The sequence below is a fragment of the Miniopterus natalensis genome, chromosome 17, assembly GCF_054644295.1.
Source record: "Miniopterus natalensis isolate mMinNat1 chromosome 17, mMinNat1.hap1, whole genome shotgun sequence".
Classification (NCBI taxonomy): Eukaryota; Metazoa; Chordata; class Mammalia; order Chiroptera; family Miniopteridae; genus Miniopterus; species Miniopterus natalensis.
Window position 1 is genome coordinate 2,492,777 of NC_142097.1, and position 27,477 is coordinate 2,520,253.

The window sequence follows — 27,477 nt, forward strand, 5'->3', positions numbered from 1 at the left end:
TTGCTAATCTAAAACAAGTGTTCTGCCCGGCCGGGCGTGGCTCAGCGGTTGAGCATCGACCTAGGATCCAGGAGATCGGGGTTCAATTCCCGGTTAGGGCACACGCCCGGGTTGCAGGCTAGGCAGCCGGTCAATGACTCTCTCATCATTGATGTTTCTATCTCTCCCCCCCTCCTTTTCTCTCTCTGAAATCAATAAAGATATGTTAAGTAAATAAATAAAATAAAACAAGTATTCCTGTAAGCGCATTCACAGGATATTGATCCCACAAAATTTAACACAAAAAATGGTCCCCCCCACCAAGCCTGTCTACTAGGGATGTGTGAGGGCACCGGCATGTTCAAATACCCAAGTCCTAAAGGACCCTCGAAGTGCTCATGTGTCTCCGAAGTTCACCTGAGTATGGAACCCTTTCCTCAATGCCTGTGAGCTGTAGAGCACGACGGGAAACTGCCAGGCTCTGTACCGAGGTGTTTGATTTGGGTGCCCGAAGCTCACTAATAAAAGGTGTTTGTGTCAGACTAGGATATAGGCTGTGCCTTCCTGTGAGCAGGAGGCCTGGGATGTCTGTATGGACACTGAGAGCCTGAAGATGAATTCAGAGCATGTTGACACTTTGGAGCAGGAGTTAGACTCTGCTTCCTTCTTTCTCTTGTCCTTGATCAATAAATCTGGTTTATTGGTGAATATGTTTATAGCTGTTGATGCTGAAGGGACTGGCCATGGAGGCCAGACTGCCCTCTATTTTCGATGGTGGTATGCGGCTTGGTATAGCAAGGAGCCCATAAATGCTCACCAGGCCTTAAAACAAGCATCCTAGAACTCGAGTCAACACTGAATTCATCCCGAGGTTGTGGCAGAGTGAGCTGGGTTCCACTGCCCTTGTGCGGATATGTTACTACTATAAAAATAGTGTTTCTCAAGGTCTGTGATAGTGAAAATGCCGATGGAAGGAAAGGGTTGGCGGGAAGGTGAGGACAGGTCTGTGGACAGCCTGCCTGCCCTGGTGGGGTGGGTCTCACAGCAGTTGTGGGGGCAGGCAAAAGATGGGGGTCTGGCCCACGGGCCCCTTTTTCAGAGCTTCGCAAAAGATGCGGACAGACTGGACAGAATATGGGCTGGGAAATGCCTACTTTTTAATGTAATCGTTTTTGTTTTGATTTGAAATGTCCAATTTGAAGCCGTTTGCATTATTGAGTAACAGTGGCCATTCCAGGATCCTCACCCTGCCTGTCAGCTGATGTCTTCAGCACAGCCGTCCAGGTCAGAGGAGAGAGAGCCATTTGACCAGGACAGACACGTCAGTCTGCACAATTTGGACCGTTTGTCGGCAGGCATGGGCTGAAGGTCCTCTGAGGAGTGGTCCCAAGTGTCACCTTGCACTGGATCCCACTGGTGCTTCTGCAGGGTGGGCCTGCGGGTCTCGGCGTGCAGTGGGGCAGCCACTCCTGGCTTCCTTGCTGTCCTCAAGCTGCCCTGGAGGTCAGGATCCTGATGACAAGTCCCACTGTCAGTGTGGCTGATGCCGCCCCCAGAGCCGCCCCTCTACGGAGGGCCAGCTGTTTCCCTGACAGTGTGCTGGGAGGAGCTGGAAGGGCGTGGTCCGCTTCTGGAGTCCTGAAGAGGTCCAGATGGCACTCAGGCCTTGAGTACGTTGTCAGGGTGATGCCAGGGGAGCTGCTCATAGCCACTACAGAGGCAAATGAGCAAGTTCAGCAGTGCTGGGCAGGGTGGAGAACCCGGGAATTGGGTGCTGGGGTGGCCACCTGGCTGCACCTGCCTGCTGCAGAGCTGGTGGACTGACCTCTACATCTGCAACAGAAGATGCCTGTGCGGGGACGGCCTGCTCGGCCCCAGGATCACCAGAGAAGATTAAATGGGAAAGCATCTTACGTGCAGATAATGTTACTGTGAAGCTGTCAGAGGCAGGTTCCTGCCTGACCCTCCTTTGTCAGGACATGTGATGCACCAAGTGTCACTCACATGTGATGTCAGAGTGCATATTAAATGCTTAGTTGATCACGCTGCACCTGTGTGGCAATTTAGGCTCCAGAGTTTTAGTCAGCTGCTCCCTGTTGCGCGGATCAAGGTGCCAGGCTGGGCTGCGGCCATTGGGACAACAGGGCTTGGAGCCGTCTAGGGCGTGCCTGGCACTCAGACAAGCCTGGGGCGGGTGGGCACCAGCGCCTTGAGCAGGGGCTGTTATTTCATCACAGACACTGGGTATAAGCCAGAGGGGCCTGTCATGCAGGGCAGGGCGGGAGATGGGGAAGCGCCCCCTCGTTAGTCAAGACAGGCCGACTGCCCAGACCAGCAGCGCGGGCCACAGTTCAGGGGTGAGGACACACTGTAGCCCTCCAGCTCGGGTATTCCCTGAGGGACAGCGAGGAAGGGACCTGAGCTCCCAGCCTTGCTTCCTCACCCGAGCACGGGCCACTGCTCGCTGCCTCACAGGCTGGGCACGGGAGGCCGTTAGTGTGTCCCCCAGGGCTCAGTGCGTCATGCTCACTTCGAGGGGATCGGGCCTGCTCCGTCCCAGTCTCCTGCCACTGCCATTCCCATCTGAACCCAGCAGAAGCACCCTGACAGCATTACCTGAAGCTGTGACGGCCTTCTTGGGCCTGGGGCTGGGGACGGCACATGCCCGGGGCCCGGGGCTCTGCTGCCGCAGACCTGCGCACTTCTCAGCCTGAAGGAGAGAGTGTGCCTGGGTCAGCCTGCTGCCCCCCGCCAGCCCAGGAGCTGGGCCCCAGGCTGCAGGCCCCCATCCCGCCCCTGTGCTTGGAACATGTGCTCTGCTTACTCCAGACGCGGCCCCAGAGCACAGCCTGAGAGCACTGCAGTGAGAGGAGCCGGCCTGGGCGCGCCCCTCCAGCTCTGGCTCCCGCATGCGGTTAGGCTCTGCCGGGCGGTGCAGAGCCTGCTTGTCCAGCTGCTGCCTCAGACGAGCCTCACTGGTCTTGTGCGTTAACCTGCCACCTAGCACTCCGAGTGGCCTGCCTCTCCTTGATTGCTTGCCCTCCGCCTGCCGGCAGGGGGTGAGGGGTTCAGCTCACGCCCAGAAGCTCGCTGGCTGGGAGTGGTGCCTCAGCCTCCCCGCGCAGGCCTCTCAAATGGCAGGCAGAGCGCACACTCACGGGCTCAGCGTGGGGGCTAGGGATTAAAGTGTGCTGTTTAATCAGGGTCTACCGTGATCTTACATGCCAAGATGGCTTGCTCCCCGCACGGGGGCAAAGCCATACCCTGCTAGGAACTGGGGTCTTTGAGAGAACGCTCCCTTCTGTGCCACCCGAGGCTGGCGGCTGCGATCTATTCCCTCTTCCTGTCGGCGCACGCTCGGCGCCTACGGCTGGGGCTAGTCCGACTAGCCCTGCCAGGGTGTCGAGCCGCTGGCTGGCTAAGGAAGGTCTCCTTGTCATCGACAGTGTGCTGCTTGGACTGGCATGTCTGGGGTCCAATTACAACGACAGGAGCAGGTGTGGACGCCGAGGTGGTCCCTCTGTGACCCCACAGATCACTGCTGCTGAGCCTACTGTGCTCTGGGCGTTTCTGGCGAGTAGTCACTTCACCTGCGCGGCCAGGTGAGAGTGTCCCGAGGCCAGAGACTGCAAACTCACCTCCTCCGCAGCTTGCTTCCAGTCCATCCGGGCAGTGTAGGCAACAAAGGCAACGGCTGCCAGCACGGCACAGGCCAGCATGCCCAGCCAGAGGCCTGCAGGAAACGGGTGACCGTGGGGGAGTGTCCAGAGGGCACCCAGGCCTCCCTGACTCCTTCCTACTACATACCCATGATTCCTATTCTGACCACAAAGACCAGGACGATGCCCAGTGGGAGGCCAACGACGTAATACGTGACCGCGTTGACCACAGCTCCGAAGGCTTGCCTGCCGGTTCCTCTCAGGACTCCGCCACAGACACACTGGAGGAGGCAGGGGGGTGGGGTCAGCAACCGTGGGCCTCTGGTGACTCGTGCAGCAGGCACTTCTCTGGGCAACTGAGGTCGTGCGGGCCACTGAACTCCCACAGCACGAGGATGGTGCTCTCCGCCCCCTTCTTCCCTGAGAAGACTGAGCCCGAAGGCCGGGCTCTCGCCCAGTGCTACACAAAGTAGCTGCGTTTCGAACCCAACTCCAGGGCCCCAGCCTCCACCTCCACACCATTATCGCCACACTGGAAAGCACAGGTAAAATTGGTGACCAGCTGCCAGCTGGTCTGGGAGACTCGACTAACTTCAGTCAGAGATGCGGTGTGTTGGTTTCCTATTAGTGCTGTAGCAAATCACCGCAGCCTTCGTGGCTTAAAACAAGACACAATTATTATTTTATAGTTCCGGAGACTGGAAGTCCAAATGGGTCTCACTCTGCTAGAGTCAGGCCGGTTCCTGCCAGGAGCCCGGGGAGAAGCTGTGTCTTCGCCTTTTCCAGCTCCTGCAGGCCGCCTGCACCCTTGGCTCCCAACCTCAGACAACAGCACCATGGCTCCCGCCTCTGCTTCCTCACCACGTCTCCCGCCCTGAGTCCCTCACAAGGGCCCAAAATAGATTCAGTGACATAGAAGCATGGAACAGACTGATGAATCTCGGAGGGAAGGTGGGGAGGGTGGGGAGAGATTAACCAAAGAATTTATATGCATATAAGCATAACCCATGGACACAGACAATAGTGTAGTAAAGGCTTGGGGCATGGGGTAGGTGTAGGGTGGAAGGAGTCAGTGGGGAAAAAAAAGGGGACATCTATAATACTTTCAATAATAAAGATAAATTTTTAAAAAATCGATGTCAAACCATTGTAAGTCAGGGACCATCTGTATATACATTGATCTTACACCTTCCACAAGAGTAAAATGGATCATACACCTAAATGCAAAACTATATGACTCCCAGAAGATAATATAGAAGAAAATCTAGGTGACTTTGGATTTGGTGATGACTTTTTAGGTATGATACCAAAAGTATGATCCATGAAAGAAAAAAATGAATAAGTTGGACTTCATTAAAATTAAAAACGTCTGCTCTATTAAAGACACGGGTAAGAAAATGGAAAGACAAGCCACAAAGAAGACATACTAATGACAAATAAGTAGAGAACTGCAAATTAACACAACAGTGAGATACCACTACACACCTATTACAATAGCTAAAGTCTCAAATGTTGACAACTCCAAATGCAGATGAGGCTGTGGAGCAACAGGAATCCTCATTACTGAAAGGAATACAAACTGGTATGGCCACTTTGGAAGGCAGTTGGGCAATTTCTTGCATAGCTAAAAACATAATAGTACCATACTATTCAACAATCATGCTCCCAGGTATTTACAGAAAGAGTTGAAAACTATGTCGGCACAAAAACCTGCACAAGAATGTTTATAGCTTTATTCATAATTGCCAAAACAATGGAGGTACCCTTCAGTAGGTGAGTGGATAAACTGTGGTACATCCAGACAGTGAAGTATTAGTGCTAAAAAGAAATGAGCTATCAAGCTATGAAAAGGCAGGGAGGAACCTTAAATGCATATTACTAAGTGAAAGTAGCCAATCAGAAAAGACTATACACTGTATAATTTCAACTATACGACATCTCAAGAAGGCAAAACTATGGAGACAATAAAAAGATCAGTGACTGCTAGGGGTTAGGGGAGAAAAGGGGACATATGAGCCTGCAGTACACAGAGGATTTGTGTGGTAATGAAATTATTCCTCTACTATAATGGTGAATACATGTCATACATTTGTCAAAACCCATTGGATGCACAACACCAAGAGTGAATCCTAATGTAAATGAAACTAGACCACCAACTTTCACCATACACAAAAATAAACTCAAAATGGATAAAAGACTTAAATGTAAGTCACAAAACCATAAAAACCCTGCAAGAAAACATAAGCAGTAAAGTTACAGACATCCCACATAGTGGAATTTTCACTGATACATCTCCTAGGGGAAGAGAAACAAAAGAAAAAATAAACATATGGGACTACATCAAACTAAAAAGCTTCTGCACAGCAAAAGAAAACAGCCTCAAAACACAAAGGAACCCCAGGGTCTGGGAAAACATATTTGCCAAGGATGCATCTGATAAGGGGCTAATTTCCAAAGGGTACGAAGAACTCATAGCATTCAACAAGAGGAAGACAAACAACCCAATTAAGAAATGGGCAAAGGATCTGAATAGACACTTCTCCAAAGAGGACATACAGATGGCCAAGAGACACATGAGAAAATGCTCAAGGTCACTAATCATCAGAGATGCAAATTAAAACCACAATGAGGTATCCCCTCACACCTGTAAGAATGGCTCCATCAGCAAATCAACAAATGACATGTGCTGGCGAGGGTGTGGGGAAAGGGGAGCCCTGGTACACTGCTGGTGGGAATGCAGACTGGGGCAGCCACTATGGAAAACAGTGTGGAGGTTCCTCAAAAGATTAAAAATGGAGCTGCCTTTTGACCCAGTGATCCCACTTCTAAAACTATATCTTAAGAATCCTGTAACACTAATCAGAAAGAATATATGCACCCCTATGTTCATAGCAGCGCAGTTTACAATAGCTAAGATCTGGAAACAGCCCAGGTGCCCATCAGTAGATGAGTGGACAAAAAGCTGTGGGACATTCACACCATGGATACTACGCAGCTGTAAAGAGGAAGGTCCTTGTACCCTTTGGGACAGGATGGAGGGACCTGGAGAGTATTATGCTGAGTGAAATAAGCCAGGCAGAGAAAGACAAACATCACATGATCTCGCTTATACATGGAATCTAAAGAACTTAATAAACTGATGAACAGAATAGATTCAATGACATGGAAGCATAGATGAGACTGACGAATGTCAGAGGGATGGAGGGGGGCGGGTGGGTGGAGGGGGAGAGAGTAACCGAAGAATTTATATGCATATATGCACAACCCAAGGACACGGACAATGGTGGGGAGAGGACTGGGGAGGGGGGTGGGACGGGGTGGAACGGGTCATTGGGGAGAAAAAGGGGCATCTGCAATATTTTAAACAAAAATTAAATAAATAAATGAATGAATGAATAATGTAAATACGTCCAGGAGGAAAGATGACAGAGTGCAGGTCCACAGGCTGTAAGGCCCTTACGATTGCTGGCTGCACATTTGTTTCCAAGTTCCTGGAGAGTCCAACTGAGCAGAGAAGTGCTGCCCATTGGAGAGGAGGCTACTTAGCTTCTTGAGAGCTGCCAAGCTGTTCCCCACCATTGTCAGAGGTCAAGAGGAAAAATATGAATAGTATCCTTAACAATACCCTATGGCAAAAGCAATACTAGATTCCATGAGAGTTTCTTTTCATGTTCCGTGATAAGAACTATGGATACGATGACAGAACACAGCCCAGAGGAAGCCGTTCTGCTGAGCTCCAGGAATGTTCTCCGAGTGTCCAGCTGGATTCAAAGGAAAACTCTAGAATATGTAGCCAGCTGCACAGTGTGCTCTGAGTCCTACGGGAAGACCTGCCTCAAATGTAATTTCTCCCGACAGGCTGTTTTCTGAGCACAGCATCTGTGCTGCTGGCGGGGCGGCCGCCTGCGCAGAGCTGCTGGGTCCACGCAGGGGATGAGCTCAGGGTGTAAAGGAGAAGACACAGGATTCCAAACCCCGCTTACAGAACGAGGCTTTCCTTTCTCTTTTTATGCCATGCTTTTTAAAATTCACGGAATTCAGCTCTGCACTAAATGGAAGCCGTCCCTCAGTGGTCCAAGGAGCGGAAAATTCCCGTCCCTCTGTATTCTGGGCTGCCTCGCTCCCTCTCAGAAACGCCCCGTGCGCTGAGCGCAGGGCATGGCTGCTGCCGAGCGCGCGGCCAGTCGGGGCACGGGGCAGCCCAGCTCGTGAGGAGCCGGGAGGGAGAAAGACGTGCGAGTTTACACGGCGCGGCGTTTTCCGTGCTGCGCCCGCATTCGCCCTTGGCCTCGCTGGGGCTGCGGGAGGCCAGGGCAGTCCCTGTGCTGAGGAGAAGCGGAGCTGAGGTGAGGGAGCCCTGGGGTTTGCTGCAGCCCAGCCCGCGGCGGCCTGTCCTCCTCGGTACTCACACAGACGGCCTCGAACAGCTGGAAGGCGACGTAGATGGGCATGGCCTTGCTCACCAGGGCCACGACTTCCCTGCGGGACAGCGGGAGGGGCGCTCGTTAGCAGCACCAACGTGTGGCTATGTCCTCAGAAACCTAGTTTTATTCCTTCTGTCACACCACCTCCCCCAAGTGCTGGGAAGAGAGGTAGTTACCCCTCACAAGCCCGGCACCCCTTGCCGAGTTTCTCCACATCTGTGGGCCTTCCCACACTCCAGAGGACCCCCAGCCTTGTACTGCCTCTGGTCAGCGTCTTGTCTCTGGACAAGCAAGTGGTGGAGGCCGCAACCTGGGGGACAAGCGCAGGCACTGGCTTCCTCCCCAGGGCCAGTCCTGCTGTGATGGGACCCAGGGCCAAGCTAGGCATGTGACAAATCTTTGAGGATCGGCGGCAAACCACTGTGACATTTCCCAGAAGTCAGTGAAGAAAACCGATTACCTACTCATCATTGGTAAAAATATAACCCAGTTTATTTCTCAGGAGGCTCAGCAGGGTGCCGATGACCAGCGAGGTGCCAACTGAAAGAGGCAAAGGAAGTGCATTTGGCTAAACACAACCCATGAGGGAGTCCAGCTCGGTCAGCACAGGTCAGCTGGCCCTGCACACTGGGCGCCCCGAGCCCCTGCCTTAGAGTCACTCATTTGGACTATGACATTCTTCTGCCATCCTGTAGGAAGGACAACATATAAAATGTCTTTCCTCCCTCGGTTCTCAAAGTGGGGTTTCTGGGCTAGCAGAATCAAGATTACCTGGTAACAAGTTAGAACTGCAGATTCTCAGACCCTCATCTCCCACCGACTGAACCAGACTCTGCCCGTGAGGCCAGGTGACCTGTGCTTTGAGCTGCCCCTAGGCGGCCCAATGCTGTCTGAAGCCTGAGAGCCCCGCTCTCCACAGAGGAGCTGATCTGAACCTGTTGGCCTCTGGAAGCAGAGCCATGTGAAGGATACAAGGTTGGTTCCTCCTGCAGGTGCATGGGCAGGTCCCAGCTCCTGGGGATGCCGGGAGGGCAAGCCTACAGAGATCCTGGGCCGCTGGGGGGAGACGCCCGGGGAGGAAGAGGTGAGTGGTGGCAGCTGTCCCTGCAAGGGCCCAAGGACCCAGCAGCAGGGAAGGAGTGCAGAACAGGCACAGCAGGCAAGAGAGATGTTTGCTGCTCAGGGAGTGTGGGGTGAGGCACCGTCAACGTATCAACAGGGGCTGCTCTGGACCAGACAGCAGGCACAGCAGGTTTGGAAGGTAAGCCTGTCTGCTCCCAAGGCTGGCCCTGCCCCCAACATGCAAGGCCCTGCCCTGGTCCAGGCCCTTGACTTTCCGGCTTTCCAAGTCCCCTCACCCCAGGAGAGGGCTCCACCCACCTGTGCAGAGCACGCCGGAGATGGCCGATCGCTTAGCTTGCACGGTGTCTGCAGCTCCCAGGGACGTCCCTACTCGGACACAGACAGAGATGCTGAGTCCCATGGGAACCTGGGGTCAAGATAAGAATGTGCTATCAGTGGAGCCACCCTCCACGCTGAGGTGGGGTGGCTCCTGCGCCAGAGAGAGGCCTAGGCTGGCTATGAAGCAGCCCTCCAGCCCTCCAACCTGGGCCTTGAGCGGGGAGAGTGGAGACAGGATGGACCCTAGGGAGGCTGCATGAGAAAAGGGTGCTGAAAGCAGGTGGTGACACCTCATCTGAGGTTGGGTGATGGGGTGCGGATACCCCAAGTGGGCCAGCATCGCCGTCCCCATCCACTTCAACTGTCACAGCAGACCTGACTTGCAGTCGAAATCATTGTGCTCCCAAAACCTCATGAGTAAATGAATTTTTAAAAGGCAAATATGGCCCTAAGTATGCCAGAAAAGCTCTCTGTAAGAAAACATTTTTTTCAGTGCAAACCATCTGTAAAAATAAGAATCACCTTATAAAGTAGATTTTTGTGAATCTTTTGCTTAAACTTGGGGTCACAGACCGCATGCCCCAGAAGCCAGGCAGATTTGTACATGAGTAACAAGGGACAGCCCATGCCTCTGGAGTAAGGGGGGCACCAGGGACAGTGTTGGAAAAGAGCAATGCCCACCCGCCCCACAGACACTGTCACCCAGATTTCTCCAAAGGGTGTGTGGGAACATGGTAAATATAATGCTAAATACAATGTCCCATTTTTCAAGAAAATGCAAAAATCCAGATTATGATGTAAAATCTCCCAATTTAAAAATGGTGTTAATTAATTTAAAAAGAATTCTAACATCATATGAGTTCACTGTTACCCCCAGGGGCGTGGCTGTGGGTAGCTTGCGTGAATCTGGCAAGCCCTGCACCTGATGGGCATGGGAGGTCTGAGAGGGTCCCTCAGGAGACAGAGATGGTCTTTGGAGTGACAACTGCTCCCAGGGCAACAGGGGTGCTGGGTCGGGGTGGAGGGCATGGCAAAGGCACCCCTCAAGGAGCCTCACCATGTAGGTTACTGTAGACACCTCGTAGATGATGGCCTGGGCGGAGAGGTCCAGCATGCTGACCAGACCTGTGGGAGGGCAAGAGTGAGCACGGCCCTGAAGCCAGCTAAGGGACCCGGGCTGACAGAACACCCCTCCGCTTTGGAGGCCAAGGGGTAAATGATTTTGAAGGGCAAATTCACAACAAGAAACGTTCCTATTTGGCCTTCAACTCCCAGGAAAATCCTGCCCAGTGTTACGGAATTTTCTGCAGGTCCTCCCCAGGAAGGTTTGGCTTTCAGGCTGGACTCTGTGAAGCATGTGGCATGTGTGGACAGAGAACCGGACCAAGAGCAGGAAACCAAGTTCAGTCTCAGTTCTGCCACTGTGTGATTCTGAACAGTCTCTCCTGCTCTTGGGGCTTGGTTTTCCTATCTGTCAATGGGGGACAGGGTTGGACTAGAAGGTCTCTGGGGGCAACTACAGCACTGGTCTTCTGGGTTTCAGGTTGGTTGGATTCTGCGCTGAGTGCTCAGGTGAGAGTCCCACGCCTGCCAGGCCCACTCATACTCATGCACATGCCCATTCCACCTCCCACTCCCTCATTGACTTGACCTCATTGCATTGGGTGCCCACTCAGTGTCAGGGCAGTGCTGGGAGTCAACATAAAAGGCCCAGGCCTGCCCTCTGGGAGCTCATGGACTGACAGGAGACAGGGAGCAACTGACAGCCTGGGCTGGGCTGGTGAACTACCTACCGGGGAGGGGCCTTCTGAGCTGCGTGAGCCACCCACATGGTCCCCCCACCCTGCTCTGCCACATACCCATGAGGAAGCTCCAGATCTCGTAGGCCCACCACTCAATGCACATCATGAGCATGCTGGGGAAGGCCAAGGAGAAGAAGGGGCCCCAGTCCTGCAGGCACTGGATGGACCAGCCTAGGAACAGAAGCCCCAAGAGCTGAGCAGCAGCCCCCGCTGCTGGGTCCCCTGAGGCCTTCGGCTCTGCCCATTCCTGAGCTCAGCTCAACAGGTCCAGGCACTTGGCATTTTACTCAGGGCGTGCCAGCTGGTCCAGTGCTGATGGGGGAGGAGGAGGAAGGGGTAGGGACAGGGCAAATGCACAACAAGAAATGTTCCTATTTGGCCTTCAGCTCCCAGGAAAATCCATAGAGCAGCTCATGCCATAGAGCAGCTCGGGATGGGAGCCTAGGGCCCAGGCGGGGGTTCCCACTCCGCCTACAACACCACAGGATCTTGGGCAAGTACCCTGCCCTTTCTGTGCTCTGTTTCTTCAGCTGGAAATTTGAGTCCTTATATTTGCCCTGCCTCCCAGAAAGGCTGTTGGGAGGATGGCATGAGATCAAGGATGCAAAGGGATTAGCTGAGCAGATAGGGCTGTGCAGGCTTGGAGAGGGGTAGGGCCAGGCAGGCCTGCCTTGGCCTGAATGAGCCTGCGGGCCCCAGAGCTATTCCTGAAATGCCTGGAAGTGGAGTCCACAGGCTGCAGAGTTAGGTTTCAAGAGGCAGAGAAGCTCAGAACCTGAAGCCGAGAAGTAGACAGCCATGGGTTTGAGTCCAGGCCCCACTATCTACCATCTTTGGCATTTTGAGAAAATTACTTAACCTCTCTGTCTCAGTTTCCTCCGTGTAAATGAAATGGGAATAGTAAGGTGTTGTGCAATTTAATTGAGATCCAGAATATGGGGCACTCAGCCCAGCGCTGACACCTGGGATTTTACCTGTGTTATTACTATTACTCTAATCACCATCCCAAGATTAAGGAGCCAGCGGAAGGCTCCCTGAGCTTGTCTCCAGCAGGGCTCTGCACTGAGGCACATGGGATGAGGGGACCTAGGACTTCGAGGTGGGAGTCCTGAGGGGTGGAGCAAAGGGAAGGGGGCCCTGAAGGGAAATAGAGGCAGGTTGGGGATGGGGCTCCTCCAATGGGGTTCCAACTGGGCCCTCTGTTTGCCAAAGGAACACCCTGTGCCTGCTGGGGCCCCCGATGCTCCCCCGCTCAGCCCCCTGAAGCAGGGCGGCTCCCTACCTGCCCACGTCTCCAGATGCAGCTTTCTCACCATGATGTGCAGAAGGAGGAAGATGGTCTGCACGAACTGGGAGATGGTGTTGGCGTAAGCAGAGCCCCTGGGAAAGGAGAGGGGGGAGGGCAGCAGCTGATGGCCCACTCTGTCCCTGGGAGGAGAGTGTCCCCTGCCGAAGCCAGCATGGGATGGAGGGGCACAGGCATGGCTTGCTTGGCAGCCCCTCCCAGGATCACCTCGCCTCGCCCAGCAGGCAGGGGCAAGGGTGGGGAGTGGCTCCTCTCCTTGTCTCTTTGGTGGTGAGTCCCCATCAAATTCCCCATGACCCCCCATTTCTGGACGGTTCTAGCAGCCACCAGTTTTTGTCATGGGTGAGGCAAGGATGATAACTGACCTGCCCCAGTCAGGGATGGATGCTTGATGGGCAGTGCTCCCCAACAGGCCCCCGAAGCCCACCAGCCTCACCTGACCCCGAGGCTCAACATGGAAACCAGGATGTAGTTGGCCAAGGCGTTGATGCAGTTGCCCACAACGCCGCTGAGGACTTGGGGCCAGATGATCCCCTGAAATAAATGAACACTGACCTGGCCTTGCTATGCGGCAGGCAGGACCAGGGGGTGTGGACAAGCGTGGGCACATCTAGGGGTTGGAAAGAGGCTGGAGACACACTGCTCCTCACTGGCCCCTGTGCCAGCGATTAGGACTCAGCAGGGGCTGAGAGGCAGAAAGCTCCCGGGGCCCCTTCTCCCCCGGAACTGGGCAGTGCGCTGGCCACCCCTCAGCCAGGGACCTGTACCTGATTTTGCAAATATTTTGCCAGCAGGCTGTAAAGAAAAATCACCTGCATAAAAAAAAAAAAAAAAACACACACACACAAATAAATATGAAAAAACCTCCAGACAAACATTAACATATTTCTTAGGTATCTGAGTTTTGGGGCAATTACTTCACCAGACTATGTCTGGGACCCAACAGGTAGGCTTCACCTGGATTTGTGCTCTGGCCCTGCCTGTGGGAGAGGCCTCTCGGCTCCTGCTCTGCCACAGGGCAAGAAGCAGGCGAGGACGCTGGCTCCAGGAGAGAGCAGTTCCCAGGCTTCTGTAAGAAGCAGAGGGCCTGGCAGGGTTTCTGGTTGCCAACCCAGGCCTTCTATCAGCTTAGGAAGTCTGCCCAGTCCTTCTGCACACAGGACACACCAGAGCCCACATCCACAGGTGTGACCACCCCTGTGCCTGGCTCTGGCTGCTGGAGAAAAGAATCTGGAGGAAGTGGCCTTGGACTAGAGGCGTGGGAACTGAACAATGCTGGCCACCGGGAGCCCCTGGGGGTAGGTTTAAGGCCCCATGAAGGGAGGCAGGGCCTTCCCTCTCTGTGGAGCACAGGGGCATGGGGGGCGGGGGTGTCCGGGCACTGCCCTTGCTCTTTCTGTCCTCTGTCGAAGCCTGGCCCAGGGCCTGTGCCTTCCTGCCCCATCCCTTCCCTTAGCCTCCACTTCTTTTTCAGTGGAGCACAGTGACTAAGAGCATGGAGCTAGACCTACACCGCCTGAGGTCATGCTGGGTCTGCCTCTTAGGAGCCATGTGATTCTAGGCAAATTACCAAAAGTCTCTTGCCTGTTCCCTTATCTTTAATCATGTGTGTATTATCTAATATCTAAATAAACATACATATGCAAGTGACTATAAAAACAGTATTTGGCATATTTAAGCATTCCAAATGTTAGGTAAACATTATTGTTAATTAAATTTTGCAGCTGCATTTTGTGGGCAGGATAAGCTTTTATTTAATAAAGGAGTTGCCACAGTGATAACTTTATAGGATATTTTCCCTGCCCTGGTACATGGCCCTGTTTGACAAAATACCATCATCTTGGTGTGAAGAGCCAAAGCATGGTTTCTAGGGAAGACTTGGAAGAGAAACACCAGCCTTTTCAGGTGGTTTCCATGATACAAAAGAAATCTGGAGCTGCCCAGGCCCCAAAGAGGTCAAGGCACTGGCCTTTCCATTGGTGCGGTGGGGCACACCCTGCCAGACCTGGGCACGCTTTCAAGCACTCTGAAGTTTCAAGACCCATTCCCTTCCCAGCTTTTTCCGCACAAGCTTTGCCCCCTGGTGCCCTGGAGGATACAGGGGTGCTGCAGTGCCAGAGACAGGAAGGCAACTCCAGCTGGCACGGCCATCCCTGACAGAGAACTGCCAGGGGGCAAGTACCATGGCCACTAAGCTTCCGCAGGCCTGCCAGCGTGGCAGTGGACCACGGAGAGGTGCGGTCAGGCCAGCAGCCTCAGGAACTGACCCCAGCGGGCACGCTGTTTGTTTAGTACTCAGGACTCTTCCCCTTTCATGGGGAAGAAAGGAGGGGCTATTTAATAATATCAAGGGTCTAATGACATATTTGAAAGGGAAAAAGCAGGTTATAATACAATATACACACACTGGCCTCATTTCAGACTGTATATGTGTATGTGTGTTTGAAACCATACACCCGTGAATAGAAATAATCCAGAAAAGAGAACCTATGTTCTCACTGGGTGGTAGGATTATAGATGATTTGAAATTTTTCTTCCCCAAGCTTTCTACAATTTCTTCAATAAGTGGTTTCTAATCAGAAAAACAAGTTCTGTTGCTTTTTCAAAGTTCCATCTGCACCGCCCAGAAAGGGAACTTCCCTCCCACCCCTTCAGCCACCCTCGCTGCACAGCGGGAAGTTGCTGAGGCTGACGTGCTCCCACCGAGGGGCAGAAAGGCAAACAGCGGGAATCCAGGGCTGGGGAGAGTGTAGGTCCACCCCCTCCGGCCCAGCAGCCCGCACTCACCGGAAGTGCTGGCATGAAAATCAGCACGTATTCGTGGGTTAGCCTGCGAGAGAACCAGAAGCTTCGGAGCTGACCAGGCTGTGCCCTCCTATACTGGGGACATCCTGGGAACCCCGGGTTCGAGGAGAGACTACCCCAGGCCCTATAGATCCCCACCAAGGCAAGGGAAACTCCTGCCACCAATGCAGGAGGAAGAGGAACCCAAGGACCCAACCTCATGACTAGGGAACTTAAATTTGGAGTAATCTGTGGTTTGTAAGAGGGTCAGAAAAAGTTCTCTCTTATCTAGAAATAGCTAAATGAGTGTACATAATATAAAATGAACAAGGCATTTCTATGAGAGGATGTTTCTAAAATTAATAATAAGCTGTGCAGTTCATCAGAAATTGGTTCAGTCTTCTCTCCTTTTTGGAATATGAGGTAGTGCACACTTCATTTCTTCAAAAGCATCTGTGAAGTCCCAACTGGTGCTGGGACACAAATGCAAATAACATGCAAATTCCTTATTTTTTTTTTCCTCCCTAATTAAAGCTGGCCATTTGTCTGCCTCCTACTGGTCGCAGCTGGAGCAGCATGCTGTGAGGAAGAATCCCAAATCCTAACCTGGAACTGTCCCCCAGAACCTGCACCTGTGACTGCGTCTGGAGGGGGCTTCTTTAGGGGGTCCCTCCCCAGCTTCCCGGCAGGAGCCGAGTGGTACCTGGACACGTCCGGGTCCTGCCTGAAGAGCAGCAGGATGTGCTGGGTGTTGAGGAAGAGCGCCCAGCAGGGGAAGCAGCAGAGCAGCAGGAGCAGTGCGCCCCTCTGCAGGATGACCCCCACGTGCTTCTTGTTGGGGCTGCCGAAGCTCTGCAAAACAGCCACCCCTGTGCCCAGGGCTTTCTCTGTCCCCTGGGTGAGCCCAGCCAGTGCCAACCTGCTAGCAGTGTTCATGCTGCAGGACGGGTCCTGCCACAATAGCAGGTACCACTCGGGGCCCTCAGTGGCAGACACTTGGCAGCCCTAGGTACAGCCTTGGGTGGCACCCTCTTCAGGGGTTCAGCAGCCCCCAGAATTATAATAGCGGCTACTGGCCCAGCTCATCCTGTCCACCCATGGTCCCCAGCTCTTCCAAAGCACCTAGTGAGGAAAGTGTTATTCCCCACATCACAGCTGAGGCAAGGGAGGTGCTGAGAGCATTTGCCAAGTCACCCTGCTCATAAGTGGCAGCAGGGCCAAACCCAGGTCCTCAGGTCCACCATAAGCCTAAAACTCTGGGGTAGCTGAGCCCCCACTGGACCCTGGGTCCCCGAGGGCAGGGGGTTCCTATCTCTGTACCCTCAGCATTTGACCCACCAGGGCAGAGAGCTGTCTCCACCCCTTTCTTCCAGGATTCTCTTGCCTGCCTGCCCAGACTTTCAAAGGGGAGGGTCTGGTTTCTTGGCAGCACTTGGTCTTTAGGGGGTAGGTGGGGAAGGAGGAGGCAGCTGCCCCACCGGGTCTGTTTGACAGGCTCCCAGCTCCAGGGAGCACTAAGGGGCCTTTGGGGGGCCCCCATCCTCCACCATTTCTGCAGCAGTTGAGGGATCTGCTCTACTACTCCTGCCCAGCTCCAGGAGGCTCACCCACCTGGGACATCAAGGTGTCACATGCTGAGGAAAAGCCAAATCCTATGGAAACTCCACAGACATTGACAAACTGAAGCCACACACAGGAGAAAACACAGGATTTGTCAGGAGGAGCCCAGGAGGGGACCCTGCATTTGGGGCAAGGCCACCCAGCTCTGATGGGCAGCTGAGCCAGACACCCCTCCCACGATGGCCCTGCCCACATGCACTGTGTCCCGTCTGGTGAGGGCCTCAGGTCCTAGCTGGGAATGCAGCCGTCAGCTCTCATGCTGCGTCTTCTTCTGGAAGCCCAGGGGAGAACCCCGGGAGAGACCATCCCCTCACAGTCTTGGCTGTACTCACGGCCACTGAGAGGGTCACCGATGCCAGCTCCACTTTGCCCAGGTGGCCACAGAACACCGAGCTCACGACATAGATCATGAAGGACAGCATCTGGAACAGGAACTGGAGGGTGACAGCCTGGGTCAAGTGCGCCATTCAGCTCTGCCTCAGCCTGCCAGTCCCTGCCACCCCATCCCAGACCCGTGTTCACACCAGTGACCTGCAAAAATCACTCGCTACCAGACACATCACCCACAGCCAGGGAGCGGTGTGGCTAAGGCTGGCACAGCAGCCAGGGCCGGGAAGGCAGCACCTGGGTGCTGCTCCTCCTGCGCCGTCCCCAGCTGTGTTAGCCGCCGGGCTGCTGTTTCCTTGCCTAAAAGTGCAGGAATGCATGAGACACCTAGCACGGAGCCTGGCACTCGGAGAGCTTAACGCGAGCATTCAATACTGCCGTCGGTGTCATTACTAGAACCATTTGACCAGGCCACAAATAAACAGAAAGAGGAGGACTAAAGTCCACCGAAATCTCAGCCGCGGCGGTGCCCAGGTGTGGAGGTTGGAGGTGATCTCTTCCTTCTTCACAACCGTTTGCTTTGTCTGAAACTTTTTAAAGGAGCACATATCAATTAGCTTTTGTGGTCAGGAAAAAAATGTATCTAAAGCCATTTTGGAAATAAAAAGGGCAGAGGGCTCTTCTGCCCCTGCAGACGCCTCCTGATGAGACCTGCAGGCTCCTGCATCAGTGGCTCTCACTTGTCATCCTGAGATCTTTCAACCCAGCCTTCCTGTGGGTTTCTGAAGGAGGACAGGCACGTCCCTGCTGAGCATGGCCAGGCCCCACCGTTACCCGTTATCCAGGGACAGCTGTCTGCTATCACCTGCTCTGGGCGGCAGCCCCTGGTGCAGCTTGAACATGGTCAACCTGGGAAGTTTCTGGGGAAGGTTGTGGGCAGCCCCTGGCACACCCCAGGTCATGCCTGGATCAGCTGGCCCCCGGCCTCACTGGCCCCTCACCTCTGCCTCCTTACCAGGGGTCCAGACAGGACAAAGAGCTTCCATGCCTCAGCCCTAAAGCCGACGGGGACCAGCTTGCGGAGAGCAGGGCAGCGGCCCCCTCGCTTCAGAGGAGCTGTGTCCAGGTGGTTGTCCATTCCAAGCCCTGGCTGCTGGCTGGCTCCCTGCATGCCTGAGCGCTCCCCCAGCCAGTCTCAACCGGTCAGCCAGGGTGGCTGCAGCCTGGCTTATGAGTAAGGGGAAGGGGGAGGGCTGCCTCGAAGACTTGTGGGATATGCCTTGCCTCCCTGGGCCGCCCACTGGCCCTGGCCCCAGGGGAGGACAGGACAGAGCCCTGGACACCTGGGAGTCACCGGGCGGATGCTTGTGGGTGCTTTGCTTTTCATCTCCCCAGGGGTCAGCAGCAAAGCCCCAGGAGGAGAAGGTTAGGGGCAGCGCGGAGGCACTGGGCCTGGGGGTGGGTGGGCTGGGACATCGGAAGTCTTACACCTTGGTGTGATCGTGCCCAGATGGCTCCCATTTTACAGATGAAGAAATGGAGACTCAGAGAGCCAGGTGGCAGAGCTCAGGTTCCATCCAGGTGGGCTGCCTCCAGAACCCTGCCCTGGGAAGGGTAGGGTGGGAGGAGGCAGAAGCCTGTGGGTGGGGGCTGGGGCCAGGACATAGGATCCCTGGGAAGAGACCCCAGCCCCCCCTCTGCCACCACCCCTTTTGGCGGCAACCCTGAGGGCCAGGTGACCCTGCCTGGGCAGCCGGCCCACCCTCTCCCATCTATTCTGCCCACTGAAGCTGTCACTGGGCCTCCCACCAGGTTCTTTCTGGCCCACCTGGTCTGCTCTCTCTTCTCTTCTATGCAGGGCTGGACTGCACCCACCAAGGACAAGCAGGGCAGTGCAAAGCCACGGGGAGCTCAGAACTGCCACCTCATGTAGCTCCATCCTGGATCGGGCTTTGAGGTACAGGCTGAGCCAGGAGGAGGAGTGAGTGAGGAGCCAGCAGGGTCTGCAGGCAGGACAGGTAGCCGTGGGAGGGCTGGGCTCGTCCCCTCATCTGCCCAGCTGGGCTCCCACCCCCACCCCCAGCCCACCCCTGCAGCGAGGGGGTGACCAGGTCCCATGGCACAGCCCCCAGCGCTGCATGGAGAGAGTGAGTCAGGACAAAACCAACAGGCCGTGTCCCTCACAGCCCTCTCTGTGGCTGCCTCACGCACACGCCCTCTTCACGTTCACAGGCAACCCCCCTCTACAGAATGCTCCACTGGTTTTGGCATCTGGGTTCCTGCGTGATGTATAATCCCTCATCCTGCCAACTCCTGTTGGAATATCCTACAACCTGTGCACTAAATAATAAATGTACCACCGACTAAGAGGAAAGAGAAGACATTTTATCACCACCATAATTATCAATAGTATATGACACAGAAAGGGAGGGTAAGGATGGAAAGCTACGACCCTCTGGGCACAAGGTCACTGTCAGAATTTAGTGTCTCTCCTCTCGGGCCTTTCCCTGTCCTCCTCTCCACCCCCAGCCGGTTTGGCTCGCTCTGAAAGGGTGGCTGGGAAACCTCCCTCCACCCTGGGGACCTGAGCCTCAGCGGTCTCTGTCCTGTGGTAGCCGCTACCCCCGCGTGGAGGGCGCTTGAGGAGGGCACTGGGCAGGGCAGCAAAGGCCGGCCTGGCTGGGCTGCGGTGGCTGGCAGTGGGCGCCTACTGTGAGCCGGGCGCTCGGCTGAGCCCGTCACAGGGCGACCTACGGCCCCTTCCCCAGGACCTCTCGGTGAAGCTCGGGCTTCTCAGAGTGTGCGTGTGGCCCGAAGAGGAGCCATCCAGGAGCCCAAGTGGCAGCTGCGCCCGTGTCACCGCCTGAAAAGCCGCAGCGCTCACTCCTGCCTGCGCTGTTGGCCAGGCTCAACGCGGGCCAGCCAGACTTCAGGAAAGAGGACCGGCTCCCCTTCCTGCTGCTTCTGTGGTCCATCACAGACACCCCCGTTCCCACTTTCACCCCACCTCCCTTCTCTTCTTTCCTTCCAACTCCTCCCCAGTGCCTCCGCCCTGACCAAGGCAGAGCAGGTGAAGCCTCCTGCCTGCTGGCCAGGGGACTCAGGACCCTCACAACGAAAAAGGACCCAAAGCTGCAAAGTCCTGGGAAGGGTAGGAGATGAGGTGAGGGGGAAAAGAGGAGCAGAGAGTCATTGCAAGGCCCCCAACACACCTTGGAGGTAAGGAGGTTTCCAGCCCAGAAGAGGGACCCTTCCTGGGCAGCTGGTTCCCACGCCCGGCAGCCTCACTGTGCCACGAGGCATCTGAAGCACACTGGGAGAGCTTAGTAACCGTGAGACAAGGAAGCGGGGGACCTGGCCAGAAGCCACCGACCTAGGCAGATTCAGGGGCCCAGCAACCTTGAGGGCACCTCTGGCTCCCCACTTGCCACAGACCAGCTGCAGGTAACACCAACACAGAGCCAGTCCAAAAGGACGCTAACTCTGGCAGCACGCCCTGCAGCCCTAGGGCAGCTCCCACTGCGCGCGTGGCTCGGCCCCCAGGCTCTGCTCTCGGGGAACTGATTGCCCAGCATCCTGTGGCCACTGTTGGAGCCAGGGCCTGTTTACTTGGTTACTTTTCCACTCTGTTAACTCAGTGTGTTTGGTTACATTTCATCACCCTGAAGCCACTGAGTTTCCCTTTGGCCTCCCTGAGCTATGCACCCCAGGCCTGCTGATTTCTGAATTTCAAAGCAAGAAAATGTGCTGTGAGATTAGAAAAGGGACTCTGGCTTTAGAAACCAAGACGGGTTTCGCGAGGGCATGTGGCTGTGGCCGGCCCTCTTCGTGGCAGGCGTTTTCAGCATTCAGTCCGCCCTCCTCTGTCCTCCGGGGAATATGCTGTGCCGAGTGTCACCTCGATTAACCCTCCCAGTTGCCACGCACAGGGCAATGTCAGTGCCATCCTCTTCGGGCTGACCTGAGGTTTCCATGCTGAAATCTCTTTACCTTCTCTACACCCCAGTTTCCAGAATGCCACAATCATCTTGCTGGGAATTTTCATTGGCTGATGCTGCTACCAACTCGTCATGAATACTCTACTTAGTTTGTTTCTACTTTGTAGAAGACTAATCTTTAGTCACTTGCTTTCTTTTAATTTTTTTATTTATTGATTTGAGAAAGGGGGAGAGAGAGACATCGACTTGTTGTTCCCCCCATTCATGCACTTACTGGTTACTTGTATGTGACCTGACCGGGGACCAAACCCGAAACCTTGGTGTCTCCGGACGATGCTCTGACCACCTGAGCCACCCGGCCAGGGTGTTACTCGCTTGCTCCCCCCGAGTACGACCCGCTCCCGTGAGGAAAAGCTCCCTGCCGGTTCTGCTCACCACCTACCGCATGCTGGCACCCTGCCCTGGCCCTGGGCAGCCTCCCTCTCCTCCTCCTCCCCTTGCCCGACCTCCGTGCCCGTGTCTCTGGCCTCCCTGCTCCCAGAAGGTTGCCTGCATTCGTGCCTCGGAAAGAAGGCTGGACTCACTGCCCTCTCAGGTGCAGGTCATGGCGCATCCAGTGCTCACTTTATAAAAGAGAGGGGGTCTGTTAAGCTTGCCTTTCTGTTCTGTATTTGTGACACTTTGACATCTTGGGGGCCTTGCTGGCCCTGAAGGGACTGCCCCCTCCCCCCCAGGGCTAGCCAACCCTAAAGATACAAACAGCTCTGCACCCATCATATGCAAACCAACCATCCGGGCGTTCCCATCCCAATACCTGCCCTACGAGCCCTCGGACGCAGCTGTCAGCCCTGCGCCCGGCCACCTGGAGCCAGCGCCCGGCCGACCAGGCCGGCCCTGGGCCATCTTAACCCTGCACACCCTGCCTCCTCCCTTCCTGCCCGGGAAGGTACACTAAAGGCTCTTGCCCTCACTTCCCCGCTGGCTGACCCTGGGGCTTCTCCATGTGGCCCCCAGTGACATGGAGTGCCCCCTCCTCTTGGGAATTTTGTGTAAGAAACGATCTTTTCAAAGGCAGTTGTCTCCTGATCTATTGGCCTTGCCACACCTGAAAAACGACAAAAACCTACATTTTAACACAGTCTGGAAAAGGGGAGGAAAACCTTCATTCCTCAGAGACCCAAAGCTTGTGAGGGCCAGTCTGAGCAGCCGTCCCCCTGGGGCAGCCTGAGCTGTGTGCTCAGCCGAGCAGGCCTGCATTTCTACCTTCGTTCAGGGACACGCTCACCAAGGGAGGAGCCCCGGGCAGCAGTGGACGGGGTACTATGGTGTGGGAGGTAAGCCCTCTGTAAAAAAATGCAGTTTAGGTGGGGACAGAATCAAGATCCAAGTGACAGAACATGCTGGAAACGTAGGCTTCATGGCCCAGGAAGTCAGAGAGCCACGCAGTACTTATGGACATTTCTACCTCAAAAAGCAGACTGCACTTGAGAAGATTTTTTAAAAGTTCTGGGTCATTTGCATTTTTATTATTTATTTATTTTCCAATTACAGTTTACATTCAATTTTATTCTGTATTAGCTTCAGGTGGACAGTATAGTGGTTAGACAATCATATACTTTACAGAGTGTTTCCCTGACATTTCCAGCACCCACCTGGCAGCATACAGAGTTATTACACTATCATTGCCTATATTCCCTGTGCTGTGCTTTACATCCCTGGGACTACTTTGTAACTACCACACTGTGTTTCTCAATCCCATCACCTTTCTCACCCAGACCCCCATCAGTTTGTTCTCTGTCTCTATGAGTCTGTTTCTGGTTTTTTTGTTCATTTATACTGTTCTTTAGCTTCCACATACAGTATAAGTGAAATCATATGGCATTTATCTTTCTCTGACTTATTTCACTGAGCATAATACCCTCTCGGTGCATCCATGTTGTCATAAATGGTAAGAACTAATTCTTTTTTATGATCAAGTGATATTCCATTGTATACATGCACACATGCACCACAGCTTTTTTGTCCACTCACCTATTGATGGGCACTTGGTTGCTTCCATAGCTTGGCTATTGTAAATAATGGTGCAATGAACATAAGGGTGCATTTTTTCAAATTAGTGTTTTGGGTTTTTGCAGATATATTCCCAGAAGTGGAATCACTGGGTCATAAGGCAGTTCCATTTAAATTTTTCGAGAAACCTCCACACTGTTTTCCACAGTGGCTGCACCAATCTGCATTCCTACCAAGAGGGCACGAGGGTGCCCTTTCTCCACAGCCTCACTCATACTTTGACTTATTGATAAGAGGCATTCTGACAGGTGTGAGGTCATATCTCATATTTCATTGTGGTTTTAATTTGCATCTCTGATGATTAATGATGATGATGATTTTTTCATATGTCTATCTGTATGCCCTCTTTGGAGAAGTGTCTAGTCAGGTACTTTGCCCATTTTTCAATTGGATTGCATGGCTTTTTGGTGTTCATTTGCATTTTTAAAGCATTCCCTGGGTGTTCCCAGTGATCAGCCAGGACTGGAAATTTAGCAGCTCAACAATGTGTGGGCTCCAGGTCAGTCGGCCATCTGGGCTTTTCTGGGCTTTTCCTTCATGACTACCAGGTGGCTGCAGCAGCCCCGAGCATCTCATTGCCTCATGACAACACCCACACTCAAATCTCTGTGCCGCACCCTTTTGGGAATAAGAAAACTTTCCCAGAAGTTCCTCCAGCAACTTCCTCCCACCATCACACAGGGCCATGCGGGATTACTAAATTTAGGCGTGACACGGCAGTTCTCACCCTTGACTTCACTTTAGAATCACCTGGTAAGTTTTGCTTGTTGCTTTTAAATACCAGTACCCAGGTCCCGCCCCACCTGTTCTGATTTAATTACTCTGGGGTGGGCCCAGACAGCTATTTCTCTTTCTTTCTTTAACTTCTTACTGGAGTCTACCATTCAAACAGAAAAGCACACGTATGATAAGTGTATGGCTCTATGAATTTTTATAAATGAAGTGCCTTCGCCCGGCCGGCCGTGGCTCAGCGGGTGCGTGCCGACCTGGGATCCAGGAGGTCGGGGTTCGATTCCCGGTCAGGGCCCCGCCCGGGCTGCGGGCTCCATCCCCGGTGGGGGCGTGCAGGGGGCGCCCATCAACGACTCTCCTCACTGACGGTTCTCTCTCTCCCTCTCCCTTCCTTTCTCTGAAATCAATAAAGATATATTTAAATATAGATATAAATAAATTAGGTGCCCTTGAATAACCAGCGGCCAGATCAGGAAACAGAGTTTACCAGCCGCCCGCGCGGGGTCGCCTTCCCGTCGCTGCGCCCCGCCCAGGGGCACCCGAGGGGCACCGCGCCGGCTTTCGGCACCGGCTTCTGCGGGGGCTTTCGGAGCCCCGCGGACCCCGCCGCGGCTGGCCGGGGCGCTGGCGGGCTGTGTCGCCCGTGGGCTCCGGGGAGGCGAAGGGTCGGAACACCGCGCCCCCGACTCACGCCCAACGCGCGCGCCCCCCGCCGGCGCCGGCCGCCCCCCGCCGACCCCGCCGACCCCGCCGACCCCGCCGACCCCGCCGACCCCGCCAGCGTCTCTCCCGGGCCTGGGGCTGCGCGGGGGACCCCGCGCCGGACCGCCGCTCGGCTGCGTCGCCTCCCAAACTAAAGGGGGCGCCGCTCGGACGGAGCAGGAGCCGGGCAGAGCCGGGGCAGAAGGGGCAGCCTGGCGGCAGGGCGCAGCCCTCGGCCCGCCCGTCGGTCGTTTGTGCATCTTCGCGCCGCCGCCGGTCCCCGGGTCGCCTGGCTTTCCTTTGCCTGAGACGCTGCCCCTGCACCCGCATTTCTCACCGGAGACAACGGGAGCGAAGGGCGCTCCCCGCACCCTCGGGCCGGCCGTGCCGCGCGGGGTCTGCACCCCCAGACCCCCCAGCCTCGCGCCTGGCACTGGCCGGCGCACCTGGCCTCAGCGACCCTCACGTGGGCCTCGCTGGGAAGGGAGGCTGCCTGGCGCGAAGGACCAGGGGTGCTTCCGACCACTCGGGGCGCATGCCCGCGGGCGGAAAGAGGGCAGTTCGCTGGCCGTGGCTCACCGGAGCGTTAACGCAAGTAAACAAGGGCGCCCCTAGATGGGGGCGGTTCTGACGCCTCAGCACCCGCTTAAGCAAGCCAAGGCCCACGCCTGTGAACGCCTCCAGGTCAGAAATCAAAGCCTGAGGACGCCGAGCCCAGGCAGCCGGCTGGGCGCGAGCAGAGCGGCCGCCAAACCCCTCGGCCCTCGGCCGCCCCGGCTCCGAGCGCGCCCGCTGGCCCCGCGCGGCGGAGGCTCGGCATCACCCCCGGTCGGTGCTGCTTGATTCCAACACATCTTTGCTCAAATAAACTTTTAAATTTTTTTTAAGCTTTTAAAAATGTGATTAAGAATGGTAAGTTTATTTACATACACTTCTCCTGATCTAAAAAAAAATGTATAGCAGTTTACAATAGATATTCAAGGAGAAGACAGAAATATATGATAAAAGATAAAGGTAGAAAAAAATCTTACCAGTGAGAAAAATGAAAGCGGAAGGCATTCTAAATAATAAAATGAAGACAATAAGCAAGTGAAAGTAAATTTTAAAATATTTTTAAATAAAAAACGTTTTAAAATTATACAAGTAACACATGATCATTGTGCGGATGCTCCCACGAAGAGCGAAAGCTCCTCCATTCCCACCTGGTGTCTTCTGAAACTCTTATTTACACACAAATCTACTCGCTCTGTTGGTTTTTCAAAAATAGACATATTGGATAATACTCTTTTGTAGTTTGCTTTTTTCCCCACTCAATAGTTGGGGTTCTGTATATACAGATCTGACTCATACTGAATGACTGGCTGTCACTCATGTTCAGTGTTGTGGATATTCTGTCATTTGTTTTACCAGTTCCTTTAATGGTGGACAATGGGTTGACTTCCTTGTTTTGCTATTATAGGAAATGCTGAAATTAATATCCTTTCATATATAATATAAATACCTTTTAGATATAATGCAAATTATATATCTGTGTGCGTACTTGCACTTACACAAATGCTCCTGTAGGCTTGACTCCTTGGTAAATGACAATGCCTTACTCCCGCCTTTTCCTGTGTAACAAATTCCTGACAGTTTTACTTGTTAACAAAGAAATGACCTCAGTTTCAAAATATGCTGAATACATTCAGCTTTAATATATATTTACATATATGCAATGCAATATGTATTCATATGTATATTCAATGTAATCTACTATTCACTATAACACAGAGCACACATTGTATATTAGGACTTGCTGGACTTCAGGGCTGGCAGGGTTTCTTGGCTGCTCGCCTGGAAAGTGTAGTCGTCCCTTGTAGACTGTGTATGTTCATTGTTTCTAAAATTTCTTCTGGACTGTACTCTTTAATGATAGCCAAGTAGAAAGAAGACCTAGAACCAGTGGAAAGAACCTGTCCATGACCTTGTGACCATCTCTGCCACCAGCCCCAGTTGCCTCTGCTCTGTGACTTCCTACTTCTTCAGGTGGAGTCACTACATAGGGCGGATTAAACACCAGAGCACCAACTTTTCTTCTTCAGTCTTGGTAGCAAGCCTTTGACCAAATCAGTGAATACAGGTTGTATGTAAACTTGCTGTCTCCAGGGTACTAGCTGCTGCCCGAGGGTTGCTCCCTGGGCACTTGTACAAGACCTGAGGACCTGTCACAGAGGCTAGGAATGCAGACACCACTCCAGACCCTGGCCCTGCTTCAAGGCATATTCCCATTCCCATGAGCTCAGCCATCGCCGCCTCCTCAGCAGGCTCTTACACGTCTCTGAAGGCACTGGAGCCCACCTGCCCATGCAGTAGGTGTGGGGAAGCTTGGCCCCACCATCTTCCTTCACTCCATCCCCAACTTTTACAATTTTTAATACATCTCAGTTTATCTTTTAACAGGAGAAAGAACATATATAATTTAAGCTCAGTTAAATGGACTTGGGCTATATTCTGACTCTGCTACTTTCTTACTTTGTTGACCTTGGGCAAGTCACGTATTCTCTTTAGCTTGTTCTTCCATTGTAATAAGAGTTACCACGTGACCCAGCAATTCCACATCTGGGTGTGTACCCCAAAGGGTTGAAAGCAGGTACTCAGGCAGATATTTGTACACCTATTCTCATAGCAGCATTATTCACAGCCAAAAGGTGGAAGCATCCATTGGTAAATGAAAGGATAAACACAATATGGTCA

General features: G+C 53.8%; 1 protein-coding gene and 1 pseudogene across 1 annotated transcript; both read right to left on the reverse strand.

The window, feature by feature from the left end:
- Window positions 1-1,466: 1,466 nt before the first annotated feature.
- SLC47A2 (solute carrier family 47 member 2) lies at window positions 1,467-18,443 on the reverse strand. The gene is made up of 17 exons (XM_016196512.2): window positions 18,318-18,443; window positions 17,308-17,409; window positions 16,967-17,035; window positions 16,059-16,207; window positions 15,359-15,401; window positions 13,339-13,383; window positions 13,008-13,105; window positions 12,548-12,645; window positions 11,323-11,436; window positions 10,521-10,588; window positions 9,443-9,551; window positions 8,527-8,602; window positions 8,048-8,117; window positions 3,787-3,919; window positions 3,618-3,712; window positions 2,596-2,689; window positions 1,467-1,690 (listed from the first exon to the last, which is right to left on the reverse strand). The coding sequence occupies exons 1-17, from the start codon at window positions 18,438-18,440 to the stop codon at window positions 1,467-1,469; spliced, it is 1,710 nt and encodes a 569-aa protein (XP_016051998.2). The 5' UTR covers window positions 18,441-18,443.
- An 8,086-nt stretch (window positions 18,444-26,529) lies between these two features.
- Window positions 26,530-27,136, reverse strand: LOC107524559 (methyltransferase HEMK2 pseudogene; annotated as a pseudogene).
- Between the last annotated feature and the right edge of the window lie 341 nt (window positions 27,137-27,477).

Bases quoted from the DNA above. Each gene is read 5' to 3' on its own strand.
- SLC47A2 (XM_016196512.2), bottom strand. From the start codon at position 18,440: ATGGACAACCACCTGGACACAGCTCCTCTGAAGCGAGGGGGCCGCTGC. The intron at 17,036-17,307 runs GTGAGTACAGCC...GTGTGGCTTCAG, and splicing joins CGGTGACCCTCTCAGTGGCC to TTTGTCAATGTCTGTGGAGT. The intron at 8,603-9,442 runs GTGGGTGGAGCC...TGCCTCTTTCAG, and splicing joins CTCCGGCGTGCTCTGCACAG to TTGGCACCTCGCTGGTCATC.